Source organism: Candoia aspera, chromosome 1 (genome assembly GCF_035149785.1).
Source record: "Candoia aspera isolate rCanAsp1 chromosome 1, rCanAsp1.hap2, whole genome shotgun sequence".
In the NCBI taxonomy this organism is placed as follows: Eukaryota; Metazoa; Chordata; class Lepidosauria; order Squamata; family Boidae; genus Candoia; species Candoia aspera.
This window is the reverse complement of record NC_086153.1, coordinates 172,380,803-172,397,009: the sequence shown is the minus strand read 5'-3', so window position 1 is coordinate 172,397,009 and position 16,207 is coordinate 172,380,803. Positions and strand designations below refer to the sequence as shown.

Genomic DNA, 16,207 nt, shown 5'->3' with positions numbered 1-16,207 from the left:
GTAGAACACCGTAATAATATATTGTCACCCCTGCAATCAACCCTAATCTATTCTACATGATCCATCCTCTCCTGGATGGTTTTTGATATAAAAGACACAGTCCCCTAGTAATGTGCAAGTTCATTCCCTGCAAAAAGTACAACAATTTATTCTGACTGTCCCAGTATGCCATAGATCAGGGTTTCTCAAGCAGGGTTTCACGAGAGGTCACTAGGGGTTCCCTGGGAGCTCACGTTTTATTTAAAAAATTATTTCAAATTTGGGCAACTTCACATTAAAGGAATAAGTTTCATTCTTTATTTTTAGTTTAAGAGCACTGTGCATATAAACACATGAAATGAATATAATAATTTTGTAACTTCTGGCCTATATTTGAGCCTCAATATGCAGGGGTTCTCCCAGGCCTGAAAAATATTTCAAGGGTTCCTCCAGGGTCAAAAGGTTGAGAAAGGCTGCCTTAGATTATTGGAAAGGATTTGGGCAATCAGCTCTTGCTACAGAGTATAGTTTATAATCAAACAGAATATATGCAACGTCTTCAACAGCAGTATTTCATTTGGGGCGAAAAGGGCCTTCAGCTTTGAATGATATACCAGTTTTGTCCTTATCCAGACAACAGAGATCTGAAACTGGGGGCACAGGTGTCGGTAACCTCAAGATTGTTTTACTGCAATTAGCTTTTTCTAGGCAGGATATTGAAGATAGTCTGGAAATGCAGCCAGCACAGAATGTGGTAGAGCAGGTGTGAGTGATACCTTTTGGAAGCATCTTATCACTTGCCTACTGCTACATGGACTGCTGATTGCTTTCTAAACCCAAATCAAAGTGCTAAATTTGGTATACAAAGTCTTAAACATGCTACTTATTCCCATACAATCTGCTTTATACTCTCAAGATATCAAAAGGACATCATCTGCAAGTCCCAGAAAAGGTATGCTTAAACTGTCCCTCAATATTACTGTTTAGCAGGGAACTCAAATGATTTCTTTTTACCCAGGTATTGTAGTTTAAAAATATTTTATAGTGACTGAATAGCCTGTATTTTAAAGTCTATATTTTTGTAAGGTGCACAGAATCTTTTCAGAGTAGCTATATATACATTTCTAAAACAAAGTAAATATCTAAGAAGAAATGTGAAAAAGTGTGAAAATATTCACACTTTAGCTGCATTTTCATGTAACAATAAGCCAAGATTCTTAATTTATGTCCTCCCAAATTATTTCTTCCAATAGGAAGAGAAAACTTATTTTGATCACTAATTCTGAGATCTTTGTTTGTTGATCCCTATGGAACAGTGTTCATCCTCTCTTACGGTGTTTAATCTCTGGTGAATGGGGATCACGGCTTAGGGCAGGGCTATTTGCAGGACCACTCTCTCCCACTGTTTCTGCCCACACCACCACATCTAGTAGTTAGGGCATGTTCTGGGTCCCTTCCATTAAACAATGTCATCTTGTTGGACTGAGGAATCATGCCTTTTTTGTGGCAGCACCTGCCCTGTGGAACAGCATTTCTCCAGCAATCTGGATCACCCCAATCCTGTTAGCTTTTCATAAGACACTGAAGACCTGGCTGTTCCCCCAGATGTTGGGTCAGAGGGTTAATGCTGTTTTTTGTAAATTGGGATGATTGTTTTAACTTTAGACATTGTGGTTATTGTGGGATTGTTGCTGTTTTAATTTTGTATGCCACCCAGAATCACTGTTGTGAGATAGGCAGCAAAATAAATCTCATATCTATATATCTATATCTATATAAATATAAATAAATAAAATAGTTGGAAGTCATCATTTCTGCAGTTTAGAGTCAATGGAGCTATGACAAGTAGGATTAATACTAACAAAGTATTACTCCTTTGCAAGTCAGGGGTGAATACTTGCACCAGTATTATGCAGCCTATGTATCAATGATATCCCAGAGCTGATGAAAGATCCTGAAGCTCATGTACCTAAGTACTTAACACACATTGCAATACTTTGCTCTGTGTTAAAGACATGATTTTGTTGTTACATTTGCAAGTTGGACTGGGTCGACAATTAAGTCAATTTGGCTCTATTAACATGGTTAACATACTGACTATAAGTCAAATGTTGGGGTCTTTGGAAAAATACATAACAGACATAGATGGCTTTTAGATAGTGAGCCAAAAGAGCAACTTAGCACCTTTCCTTACTTAGGGTTAGTCTTTTCTGAGACTGCATCATGGCTCCCTCATCACTGTAGCAGCTCTCTTACAGCAATGCTACCTATGAATTTGCTGTTAAAATGAATGAAGCCTATATTCTTATATGGGGCTGAAGTATGGTATTTAAAACATGTACTACTTTTAGAACAAACACAGTCATGTCACTTGAGGAGAACACTGGGTATGGATAAAAGGACTCCAGCTGCCACAGAGCTGAGTTGGTAATATATACGCTTTGTACTCACTCAAAAATTAGAGTGTATAATTCTTAGAGGAAAATTACTTCTATGGAAATTGACAGAACCCCAAAATTGTACCTGATAGAACAGAATAAACTTCAATTAGTATAACTTACAAATTGCATTAGGAGCTGTGGGCTTCTTGTCTTGTTTAGCTATACTTGGGCAAGTTAAGAAAACTGATGCACAAAGATGCTCAGTAAGCCTGATAAACCAAGATGGATGAGCCACAACAAATGTAATTTTTAAATTGAAAAATTTGTAATCACCAAAATGCCCAAGTATCCTAGAAGCATACTTACCCATATGAGATTTGAATAACTAGATACAATGGTAAAATATGGAAGGGTTAATTGAATCCCCCATCATGATTGTACATGTATCTGAGGTATACCCAAGACTGAGGATGTAGCACTTATATTATTTGAATGTCAGTTATCTTCCTGGGACCTATATCTCAGAACATATTTTATGTGCAGTCAGAACACAAATATTACAAATAAAATGGCCTCCTTTTTGAATAAAACAGTGCAACTGAGAGCCGCATATGTAGATATAATTGAGGTAAATTGTGAGGTAATAAAATCATATGAGTCAAGTTTTTGTTTTTAGTTGTTTTGTTATGGACAGTCTTATTCAATTTTTTTTGTATTGTGATATGGCCTTATGGCTAATCAATAAAGTGTTGTTATTGAATAGATTTTTCTGTTTCCTGCATAACAATCATCCTAAGAACCAAGCTGTTTCTAAGGAAGTTAACAGAATCTGAGAAGTGACAAAATGCTTCTAGGGTGATAAATAAGACTGCTTGAAGAATTTATGCAGAAATAAACTTTTTTCTGGCTTTTAATTTAAAAAAATGAAATTAGAAGTTAGGAACACTGAACTGTAAAACAGCTGATGGTCTCTGAGACCATTTTTATTTATAAGAATGCCCCTGTACCACATATATGCTCAATAAGCTTTCTTGAAAAAATTTTTTGAACATACAGTAACTGCATTTATTAATCTGCAATATATGCCTAATTTTTGTTTCGCATGTTTGTTTCTTATTTTAAGGAAGTACAGGACAATATGAATAACATTTGTGCTAATACTGAAGCTAATTAAAAAAATGAAATTTGCAAGATTTATGGAAGTCCTGTGTATCGCCAGCTTCGCATTTATCTTATATATTCAAGGTTGTCACAAAACGGAAATAGGGATATCTTGGTAATATATAATATATACACACACAAACATATTGGGATTGACATACTGATATACATATTGGCTGGAATCTTAACACTGTATTTAAAGGAAATAGGGAAACGTTTGCACCTGGTTATTCAAACTGAAAGCAGCGTTCATCCTGTATAGCTTTCTCCTCTGGAAACTCAGAAGTGGTCTAGTGCGAGCAGATGTGCTCGTCAGAGCAAGAGGTGGTGATTTCAGTTTCATCTTGTCTTTCCTTCTTCTCTTCAGGTGTTGCTGATCAGCCAGGCAACTACTAGAAGATGAAATTTCTTCTTTGTTCTCTGACTCTCTGAAATATACCTAACTATTATCCCAGGATGTCAAGAATATTCAAATAACTCATACTATGTAATATTAACTTGAATATTTACTTCATATAATAACTTAAAGATCCATAGTTGTACAGAGAATTAAGTAATTGACTTTTATGAACTGTATCAGTTATGTTACCACATGTATTAAAGTAATATAAAGAAAGGAGTGGACTTGTTTTCTTTTGTCCTGAAGGACAGGACAAGAAACTACAGGTAAGTGGATTCAGGTTGGGTATTAGTAGGAATTTCCTGATGGTGAGAGTTATCAGACATTGCAATAGGTTGCCTCATTAGGTGCTAAGTTCCTCTTCACAGGAAGTCTTCAAACAAATTTTGGATAACCAAATGTTCAAAATATTTTAGCAGATACACTGAGCAGGTTGTTGGACTATATGACCTCTGAGGTAATTTCCAACTCTAAGATTCTATGATAGTTGTTTGTTCCTTTGTTCATACATTCTTCCCTTTCTTTTACTTAGTTTAATTAATATATGTAGGTGGCATTTGTTATTCACCAACATTGCACTACATTCCAGCATGAAACTGTAAATAATGAGATCTTAAATCTGTGAGTATTGGGGAGTTAGATTCTAGAGCCTCTAGTTGTTTCTTTCTCCCATGAACAATTCCTCCATCTTCCACCCACAGTCATTGTCTCCACAATGTATATGCTCTTTCTTCCTTTTGCTCAGTCATTTGACTCAAAGTGGCTTCCCCACTCCCCACAGTTCTTGGCACCATTAAAAGGTCCCTCCACTTAAATTGTGAAAAAGCCAGAGGAGAGAAGCCTGTCTGAGCTTCTTCACTCTGCAGTGTGAATGAGGTGACTCCACCTGCAGGTCAGTGAATTACTCTGCAGGTGAGGAAGCAAGATCCACCATGACTCAGAGAGGGGAGAAGGAACAAATTTAGGTACATTGCATGACCTAAACTTTAAAAATATAGTTTAAGCATGCACAAGAGTCCACCATTCTGTACAGTTAATTCTCACACAGTCAGTGAAAAGCAAGATGATAGCAAATATCTCAATATCTCAAACCCTCCCCCCTATAAATCCCCCGATGGGGATAAATCAGTTGACTCAAAAGAGGGGGCCACATAGTCTGTTAGGTCTGGAAGAAAAACTAAATGCAAGAAAGTTTGAAAAGTGTTTCTCTCTCTCTGTAGGGATCATTCTTGAATCTTGGCAGCCACTGAAATTGTTTGGTATCTAATTTACTTCAGTAAATATTACTTATTTGAAGTTTTTGGATTTCTTCTAAGTTTTCCTGAGTAGCTAATTCTGCTTAAGGAATGAAACCTGACTTGTGTAAAGTAATAAGAAACAAGGCCCAAACCATGGATATATGAAAAGCTTGAAGTCTGTTCTCTAATTATCAATCACTGCTAACAGGACTGCACATACTAAGGGCTATCTATAATCTATAGTAAGAGTAGGCAATGCACCAATGCCCAGAGAAGCCTTTTGCACCTGACAGGCTTCCTGTACCACTGACTTTATTTTTTTTTATTTACTAAAAATAAATTTATAAGTTGGCATGATGCAAATTTAAACTGCAAGACCCTAGTACCATCATTATTTACAGTAACCCCAAGACTTTGGATTGTTACACTGCTCATTTTGGAAGCGTGCCCAATGCATAGATAATAGAGAAAAAGGTAAGTTGTGATGACAGAGAGCATACTGGGAGAGGTGGTAGCAAGTAACAAGCTCACAGATTTGTCTTCTGATAAATAGGTATTTTGTGCCTGGTTGTCTTGTGCCATGGCAGCTATTATGTCAGAATGCTTATATGTTCTCAATATTGCAAATGTGCCCACCAGCCCCAGTGAGGTGCCTATCCTGATTTAGGATGGTTAGTTTTGGACTGAAATTGAGATATCTAGATTTCAGCCTCCGCTTGACCATGGAGTTCAGTGAACGACTTTGGGACCAGTCATTCTCTCTCAGCCCAACTTCTCTTTGAGGGTTTTTTACATGGAGATAAAATTCCGTATCTCCATTCCTTGAAATACTGGAAGGATTACTAATTGTAGTATTTGTTAATACTTCCCTTATCTTGGAAACAGCAAATCGTGAGAGTAAAAGTGAACCTTTCAGTATCTTTTTTGGGGGGGGTCTCTGATGATAGTCAAAGTAATTCTGTCATTTTATATATACACCTATATATGCTGAACTTGGAAAGTTATCCTTTTGTTTTTTGGAAGTGCTGCCTACCTTAAAGAAATGCCATTAACCAATTCATTCTGTTTATAGGTTTTTGAGGAAAGTGGAGATGATGTTGGAGACAGATTAAGGGGAGCAATCAGACTGCTGATTATTTCACTCAGCTGAGCACTCTAAAAGGAACAGGGAGAAAAAAAGACATTCAATTTAATATATTATAAGTACATATCTAAAGAACTCAGTTTTGCCCGTATTATATATAAACTCCATGCTTTATAACTGAACCTTACCAGTCTCAAGTGAAGAATTAATTTGAATTTTTAAAATACCTTCAAAATAATAATCAAGACTATATCAAATTCATGTCTTAAAAAGATCTATGAAAATTTAGAAGACACTGACACATGCAGAAACCAAAACGAATTATAACAGCAGTGCCCACATTACTTACTCAGAAATAAGATTTGCCAAAGCCAAATGGCCACTGCATAACAGCAAATGTTATACTAGATACTTCATTGCCTAGATCCATAGAACCTTACACAGCCAAATTGATTTAAGGTTAGTTTCTGACATAATAATATTTAATTATAGTTCAACTCATATATGCCATATCTAAATACCTATAATGCATAATACCATCTTCTAAAGGATTGATGAATTCTTAGTCATTTTTAAGAAAACTATTCCATATGGATAAAATAATTGAAATTATGAAAAAACAAGTGACTTGTGAACCAAAATGCTAAATACATCCATAAACTGAACAAAATTAAAGAGGAATTGTTTCTGAATTGCTACAAATGCTGTCAGTGAGAAGTTACAAGATACTGTCTGAATATATGACAGTTTAGTCTGGTCTTGTGGGTTAGTGGCCTAAGGAGGTACAAAAAATTATGGGATGGGATACTCTATTTTTGTATGGCTTAATTAATGGTTAACCATTTTTCTTTGTGCAATATAAATATCCTGAAATATTAGGTAATTTCCCATTCTCTGGCAAAACTAATCTGTTCATCAGTGAATGTTAGATATTGTACTTGGAGGTAAATTAGCATAGGCAGAAAGGCAGAATAAACATTAAATAAATAATATTGCAATAAAGGGTATACACAAAAAATCATTATGACTTGCAAGACCCATACAACTATCTAAATCTTGTCAGGCTCTCCATCTTAGGAAGAACTCCAGATTTTTCTGAAATTCGGGATTTCCAAATGCTCCTTTTGCTAAGAGGCATTTCTTTATTCCAAAAACATGTACCAGGAAGGGTTTTAATGGAGACCTGATCCACATTGTGGTCCTCTAAATCTGACTTTGGAAGTGGACTATTATAAACTAAGTAGCAATCCTGTAAATCATCAATAGCAAAAGTGATGGGCTGTGTGCCTAATGGTTCCAGACTTGTTTAGGGGCAGAATGTGGAAGGAAAGGCCAGGGGAAAAAAATAGGCTACTTAAACAACCCTGAATATTTAGACTCTAAACTGAGTGCTGTGGGCTTTCATGCTTGTGGGCTACTTAACCCCCAAATGATACTGAATGCCTTTTACGGTACTTATTCCAGGTCTATGTTAGTTACCCTTTTTGAAGTGCAGTGAGGAACTGCAATATAAATTGACTGCTATTAGTCAGGTTGCTACATTGCTCTGCTGTCATTTAAACTTAGAAATATTTAAGTTCTTAGTTGTAGTCCTGGCTTTACCTTGTTTCAGCTTTCTTACATCTAACACTCTTTTTATTACTTCATTTTATAATCTTATTATTCCATCATTATTTTACTGTATTTTATGCTATGCTACATTGTGCTTACAAAAATAAACTTATTTACTTCCTGTTACTATCCATTTATATCAGGTTACTACTATATTGGTAGTTTTATTTCCTGTCCCTTTCCTAATGATTCAAAGCATGGAATTTACCTTTTGCATTTTTGGACTTCACTATTTTTTAAATGGTCATACTAATAAAGAAAAATACATGGAAGTTAGGATGCTCCAAAGTATAGAACCAGCTTTTGGAAAAAACCCACCCCATACATCTCCTACCCTGTCAATGTAACTTTTTAAGCAGCAGTTTGGACCATTCTTTAAAGTTTTCTGGTGTTTTCTCATAAGTGAAAATAATAAATGCTATATTTATTAAACACAGCGGAGGTTTAACACATCTGCTGTAGCCCTTATTCTCTTTTTAAAAATATAGAAAATTATGGCACCAAAAACTGGTGATTTGCCATCATATTTCAGAGGCATAATGGGGAAGGATGGCTGTTGGAAGAACCATATGTGGCCACAGGTTTCAAAATGTGCTTTATAATTGTCAGTCTTATGAGGTAGACCTGATGTCCTGGTTTAAGCAAAGACCACACCGAGACAAGGAGAAAGTCTCTAGTGTTTTATTTAACTGCTATAGTAGACAGAAAATCCTACCAAACTGAAGAAGCATGGGAAAATCCAGACAGGTAAACCTCAAAACTCAAGGCAGGTCTGTTCTGGGTTTCTTTGAATGACAGCTCAAAGTCTCTAAACTATGCATTCATTTTCCCCCCTGGATAGGGGCCTCCTCCTGCTCACCATCCGTACTCATGACACCAAACAAGAAGCACACCTAGGAATACTAGCTCTAACTTTATTGTAAGGTTACATTAACAGAATCTTGCAAGTCTGAAAGTACATCTCTCCTTTATTACCTTTACAGTCCAAAAAACTAGGGAGGGTCCCTTCTGAGTTATTTGCCTCATCCACATTCCTTCTGTGGGCTCAGCTGCTGTTTGTCTGACCATTGCTAGTCTGCAGCTCTTCCACCTGTCTCCCAAGGTCATTCCCACATACTATTACAATAGTTTAGGAAGTGGTATAAAATGTGACTGAGCCCTAGCCCAATTTAAGATTTGTCCACCAAGTATCAGTACCCTACTAATTAAGGCACAAGGCACATTTATTCATATATGTTATGAATATGCTTTATATTCTGATTTGGTAGTGATTCTAAAATTATGGATATAAAGCTCAAGGAAAAGTCAAGGTCAAGGAGTATAATTCTCCTCCATAAAATCTGAAATATTCCTCTTTTTGTACTGATAAGCGAATTATATTTACTAACAAGGACCTTCAAGATGGTATAACCGGAAGTTGTATTTTATTCTTACAGCAGATTAATGAAGACATAGTGACTAGTCTAAGGAGAAACTGACAAGTACAAATTCAAATCGAGAATCCCCCTTAAACTCCCCTCCCCATGAGTAAGTCTAATGGTCTACCTGCTAACTATATTGTCACCACTTTTTCACCTGGGAGAAATACTTACAAATTAAAAATACGTTTATGGATTATGAGTTAAAACATTACTTAAATTAATTTTAAAGTATTTTAACTACTGTATACTATGTTCAGTTTCACTTGAATACCTGTTTTTCAATGTTACGGAGAAGCAAAGTTGGACTGCTGGGTGACATTTCAAAATCATGTTCTGGCCAAACATCCTGCTTCTGAAAGAAAGCTTGAGAATTCCCTGTAGAATTCAATGCCTCTTGATCTGGTAACTGTGTTCGTTTCTTCAAGATGTCTTTTGGGACTGGACATTCTTCTAAAATCACCATTCCCTAGACAATAGCAAATAAGCACAATTTTAAATTGCCTAATTTGCTGTTCAGTGACTGATACTCTGAAGCATAACACTTCAACTCCCCAAAATATTATTGAAAGCTCCACAGAAAAACTGGGACATTACTGGGAGCAAAAGGAGGGATACCAAATAGTATCTTAACTCATTTTATTAACTAAAATAGTAGGAAATAATTATAATGTACCCTACATAATTAATTGCATTTTAACATTTCTTAGTTTTGTTTAAACTTCAAATACAATCAGTCTTAAATATGGACCTGATCAACCTGTTCCTTACATAGAGGTCTTATATTCTAAATTACTTTGCATAGGATTGCTTATATTTAAATGATAAGAGAATTCTCCATTGCGTTTCTCACTGTTTTACATGCATATTTATACCTCTTTCTATTGTCACTGTCCTCAGTGATCAGTATACACGCGTTCAAGATACGCCTTCATTATTGCACCTTTTTCTGGGACAATAGATGCTGAAACAGCCCTGCACTGCAGCAAGCCTTCTTTAGTTGGGCAACCACACAATTCTAGTTAAAAGGAAAGCCTCCTTTCAGTGGAGCTCAACTCCTGGTTTATGGATACATCCATGCGGTTTTCTTGGCAACAGAAGTGGTTTGCCATTGCCTTCTTCCAAGATGTTTTTCCACTTCTCAGTCTAGCATACAGCCCTGATATACACTGGAGGTCTCCCACCACAGAACTAATTAGGCCTGACCCTCCTTAACTTCTGAGCCCAGATCAAGTCAGCCAGGGAAGGCCACACAGTTCTAGCTGGGGTTTATTTGTTTTTATTTTATTATTTTGTTTTGCTGGTATACAGTAATGTTCAAATTTCTTCTCTCACTGGCAGAAAAAGATGGAAATCCTGGCAAGAAGTCTTTCTCCTTACTTCTCCTCTGGACAAAGAACATTAACACATATAGTAGACTACATAAATATTGTTAATACAACTTTTATTATAAATACCAGAAATTAAATGACTTGATTTTTTAAAAAAATTCCCATATGAATCATATTAAGTTACAATGAATTAAAAACTGAAAATCCAAATTCACTATATATAGTAGTTAGGAAGTGAAAAATAGTGGAAGGTGTTTTGGCATTTTGTAATCAAGCTGCTAAGTATACAAAGCTGTGTTTCTATTCTTCCACATTTGTTTCCATTATTTCCCATCAAGTGCTCCAGAAAAAAAAAATCTTATAACCAATACAAATAGAGCAACTAAACTAATAATAAAACCTAAAAATTTATAGGGTCATATTACTATAGAAGTTGTTCCTTACTCAGGCTATAAGAATGTACCTAAGGACTTCCATTAAGCTTTGAATAGGAGGGGAGATTGTGAATAATGTTTACTACCATCAGATCCAATATATAGATCTCAGACAACTCTTTTATTTGCCATTTTAGATTTTGCATAATATTTCTGTATAGACCTCAGAGCTCATGGAATACAGAGAAAATACTTAACAAAATATACTGTGTGCGTGTATATACATATACATATATATACTGTATGTGTGTGTGTGTGTATATATATATATATACACATACACTGTGTATGTGTATGTATGTGTGTATATAATTAATTAATTAATTAATAATACCTTGGTGGCACGAATCTGCCTCTGAAGGTCAGTAAGTTGTTGGATTTTATATTCCAGCTCTGAAATCTGATCTTGAAGCCATGTCCACTGACAGCCAACTTTAGCTCTTTCTGCCAACCATTTCCAGTCAGACCTATAGTTACTAAGATTGAACATTGATTAGTCAACAAGAGATAATAATAATAATTTTATAAAAAATAATTTATATATTTTGAATCTTTATTTAAAAAGTGCCACAAATGTTTTAATAAATTGTGCCAGCTGATTGTTTTTTAAAATGCTGTAAGACTCATGAGCTTGCACATTTAAGAGCAACACATCTATCTCTTTGGAATTTAAATATATTTGATGGTTTATGCTACAACAGTCTAGATCTGAGACCACACACATTTTCTGCATTATTATAATTATTATTTTGATGTCTATCCCATCTTTCTGACCCTAGCGCATTCATGAAGTGCTTATCTCTGGGTAAAACTTTCAGCGGTAGCCAGAGGTTAGTATACAAGTATCTCTTATTAAAGGTAAATTAGTATTTGTGGTATAATTCTTTTAAATATGAGGATCAGCTAAAAATGAGCAGTTGATAACAGTAACATTGATTTCTATAATATCATGCTTCAGGCCATTATTCATGGTTTGGTTTGCTGCAATAGATAACTTCTAACTTCTTTTCATTTAATTAATGTTTAATTATTGTTCAAGCAGTAAATTTCTACTTTTCCTCATTGAAAAAATATGAACAATCTCTAATTTGAATAGTATCTGTTGAACATTAAAGGGACAAGTCTCATGTTATACAAAATGATATTTTTACAAACAACTTAGTGAGCTTTTCAATCTTATGGTTCTCAATATAAAACTGGAATTTTTAAGTGAAAATCATTATTGGACCATAATAAACCACAGACTCTGTAAATTATAAATTACTGTGGAATCCTTGGTGCTCTCTGAACTTGGTTGTTTGATTGCAGACATTTCATTACCTGACTAGCTAATACCATCAGGGCTAGTGAGTCTGAGGCTTGTTTATACAGTCCTCAACTCATGACTATTCGTTTAATGACTGTTCAAAGTTATGATGGTGCTGAAAAAAGTGACTTCCGACCAGTCCTCATAGTGCATCCGTGAACACCAACTAGCAGTCAGAAAACATGTTGAAAAACTCCTTAATCTTACAACACATGGACAGACTCAACCATAGTTTCAACTGGGAAACTGAGCATCCTAGACCAAGCTAAATCCAAAAACGTGAGGGAATTCCTGGAAGCCTCCCATCAATAGACAGACAGAGATAAACCACATTTTACACACCATTCAAGAGAGACAATCAAAAAGCTAAGAAGGAAACAAAAAGACCAGAACACATCCTCTCCAGCAACCAACACCCAGATAAACAGGGATCAACCGTAGACAAAGGATCAAGCAGAAGACAGTACCCTAATCAAGGAACTACCAAGGATAAAACCACACCCCCACCAACACAGGCAGGGCAAACTACCATATATAAACAGGGAGTAAACATCAGACTCACTAGCACTGATGATGTTACCTAGTCAGGTAATGAAATATCTGCAAGCAAATAACCAAGCTCAGAGACCACCAAGAACTCCACAGTTCAACCCTGAGCTACACATATTCTCTTCTAATGGAATTACTGTTTAAAACATGTCTGTCTGTTAATAGAAAAAAATATTTTACAACAATTAATCTAGCAATTGCCATTTGGAAAGCATTTTGGACTTTATTACAGATGCCAAAATGTCATTTGGAGAGAAAATAACTAAGTGTGATATAGGGGCTAAAGTCCCTCATTCTAATCCATCCTCAATTATGGAAGCTCAGGGTGTAGTATTGACTAGGTAGTTTCAGCCAAACCTACTTCACAGGGTTATTGTATGGAAAATTAGAACAGAGTACAATATATACTGCCTTGAGTTCCCGTATAAAAGTGGGATATAATTCTGACAAATAAATTTAACAAATAAGCTTGTTACTTGATTTTTAATTAGCAGTGTGCAGTCTAGAGTTTGTTAAATCTCATACGTTCCTGAAAGCTTACATCTTCATTAAAACAAATAAGCCTTGAAAACATATGACTTTATCCTTGCCAGCTTACATGACAAGCTGAAAAACATGCAGATAGCAGTAAAGAGAATGCGGACTCAAAAAGACCAATATATTCCAGGCTACAAAATGTAGTGCCTCTTATATGGCTCTAAATTCTGCCTGTGTACAGTGGTAGCTCAAACCTTAAATAGTTCCAGCCTGTGACAAATAAAAAATTAAGCAAAGCAAAACACCAAATTAAACCCATTTAGGAAACTCTATACAGCCATAGTAGAATATCCAATTTAGGCCATATACAGCTCCCCAAGTACCTGGCTTCCAAAAAAAACTTTCAGAAATTACCAAATCGTAATTTTTGACACTAAAGAATATTGTTAAATATGTGACTAGGAGAATAATTACATTAACTGTATTTAATTTCAACTAATATGATTATTCTCCTACTCATATTAGTTATGAAATCAAAATTTTATTTCTACTGGGGGGAATAAAACATGGCCTGAAGCACACTACTGAAAGACAGTCTAAAAAAGTTGATCATTCATAGTACAGACTATAATATTTAGGAGCTGAAGAATTTACTTTGCTGGAAAACAGAGTATGTGACAACTTAATATAGTCCTCGAACCATCAAGTTAATGATTTTCATGCAGTTCTTTGGCTTTGGTATGCATGGGTAGGTGCCTTAGCTGGCGTCTGTAGAAAGATCATTTCCTTGTGCACTAATGCGAAATGTGTTGCTCTGACAGAGCAATACAGATCCTAATCCTGGCTAAACCCACCAATTTATCTCTTGATTTAACTATTGGTGGTAATGCACACAAAAGAAGTGTTGACCTTATATCTACCATTGGCTGAAATCATCCCACATGATAAACAAATAAGAGTGGCTCCTGTAGTTTATTTTAGTTCCTCTATTTTAAGAACTGGAGAAAGGGCCATTCTTCTTAATCCAGTGGACTTTCAATTTGTATTTTAGGAGGCTTTCAGCAAGAGAACCTTTAGGGTGACATTACTCTAGGAAGTTTAGACACTATAACAACTCCAACCACTTTCTTGGGAGTAGGCCTGAATAACAAAGATAAAGGTGTCCTGAATTGGATTGAGGTTCCCAAAGGAAGGCAAGGAGTGTGTAGGATATTTACCATTAGAGATTCAGATTTGAACAGCAATCTCTAATTTGAAGTGTGGAAGCATGTTGGCACAGACATAGCACCTACTAGGAACACTTTAAACTTTATGTGGTTTTTCCAAGGATTATGGATTAGCTGAAAATAGCAGAAACATGAGCCTAGGAAGAGATTAACTGTATTTAATTGCTTCAGTTGCATATTCCTAACAGATGCAACATGTGCATTCTGAATCATATTTTGCCCTTTGAACATGGGTACTTGCAAAGTACTTGCCTCCACTAGTAAATCATGAAGCAGAAGACCCTACAGCATTCTTGTGTGTGGCAGGGGGCATACTGAGATACTATGAAGTTATTTTCTATTACAATGTGTGTATTCCCTCCTTTTATACATGGCTCATACAAAGACATCAGCATACTAGTCCATATCTAGTATGGGTTGTAGGAAAAATCCTTAACTTTAAATAATGTTGTTAAACACTTGCAGTATAGTCTAAAGGACCAATGTAGTTACATCTAATTTTTATATATTTTGGTAAAATGCCAAAATTTACTCAGCCTAAAGAATCTTAGAACTAGACAATGATTTGTCACCACCTGCATAATGTTTGGGAGGGGTGTGCTTTTAATATGCCTCCAAAGAGCTCATCTATCTTCTACTTAACTAGTTACCATCTACTTCTGTTCTATCTATTGCAATGATCAACTTTCACTTTGTGCTTGAGACAAATTATCTATTGGATGTTTAGGTTTTCAAAACTTGAGGAACAGTCATTATTATGTCTTTGTTTCAGAAGCTCTTACTGTAAACTGAAATTTTGGCACAGGGCAGATTAATTCAATCTGTCTATTAACCAGTTGAAAAATTTAGGAGGCAATGCCATGTCCTGAATTTTCCTCTCTCTATCTCGGAGTCTTAGAAACTCCTCTCCAGATGACATTGGATTACAACTTCCATAATTCCTTGGCATATGCCACCAATGCAACAGAAAAGGAAGCCAGTAATACAGGTAGTCCTCAATTTACAACCACAGTTGGGGCTGGAAGTTGTTGCTAAGCGAGGTGGTCATTAAGTGAGTCCTACCCAATTCTACCACCTTTTTTGCCATGGTCCTTAAGTGAATCCAGCTTCCCCCATTAACTTTGCTTGTCAGAAGCCAGCTGGGGAGATCCCAAATGGTGATCACATGACCCTGGGATGCTGCAACCTTCATAAATACATGCAGTTGCCAAGTGCCTGAAATTTGATCATGTGACCATGGGGACAGGTAATGGCTGTAAGTGTGAGGACTGGTCGCAAGTCATTTTTTTCAGCGCTGTCCTAACTTTGAACAGTCACTAAATAAATGGTTGTAAGTTGAGGACTACCTGTATATGAAAGGTCACAAATTCTGTACCCTATACTTCAGTCTTTCTTATACTCACAAGTATTTAAAAATGGCTAACAAAACTAATCCCTGCAGTTTTCTTGGCAAGATTTTGGAAGTGGTTTGCCATTGGCTTCTTCCCAGGGCTGAGAGAGAGTAACTGGCCCAAAGTCACCCAGCTAGCTTCATGCCTAAGGCAGGACTAGAACTCACGATCTCCCAGTTTCTGGTCTGGTGCCTTAACCACTACACCAAACTGGCTCTCAA

At 36.0% G+C, this 16,207-nt stretch overlaps 2 protein-coding genes across 4 annotated transcripts in view; one reads left to right on the top strand and one right to left on the bottom strand.

Annotated features, from left to right (window-relative positions):
- The window catches only part of RPE (ribulose-5-phosphate-3-epimerase), a 48,018-nt gene extending 44,039 nt beyond the window's left edge, over positions 1 to 3,979 (top strand). Inside the window, exon 7 of the mRNA XM_063317922.1 lies at positions 3,889 to 3,979. Within this exon, the coding sequence (XP_063173992.1) occupies positions 3,889 to 3,898 (10 nt within the window). The 3' untranslated portion in view covers positions 3,899 to 3,979. The remainder of the gene's footprint in view (positions 1 to 3,888) is intronic.
- The window catches only part of KANSL1L (KAT8 regulatory NSL complex subunit 1 like), a 58,908-nt gene that overhangs the window by 27,811 nt on the left and 14,890 nt on the right, over positions 1 to 16,207 (bottom strand). For 2 of the 3 annotated variants that reach the window (XR_010068895.1, XM_063317919.1), the window contains exons 3-6: positions 11,372 to 11,513; positions 9,547 to 9,741; positions 6,193 to 6,314; positions 3,745 to 3,949 (exon numbers count right to left, since the gene is read on the bottom strand). Coding sequence is in view for 1 of the 3 variants with exons in the window: in XM_063317919.1 (XP_063173989.1) it covers positions 3,745 to 3,949; positions 6,193 to 6,314; positions 9,547 to 9,741; positions 11,372 to 11,513 (664 nt within the window). In the remaining 2 variants the exon portion in view is untranslated. The remainder of the gene's footprint in view (positions 1 to 3,744; positions 3,950 to 6,192; positions 6,315 to 9,546; positions 9,742 to 11,371; positions 11,514 to 16,207) is intronic. The other variant, XR_010068896.1, reaches the window with a different exon arrangement.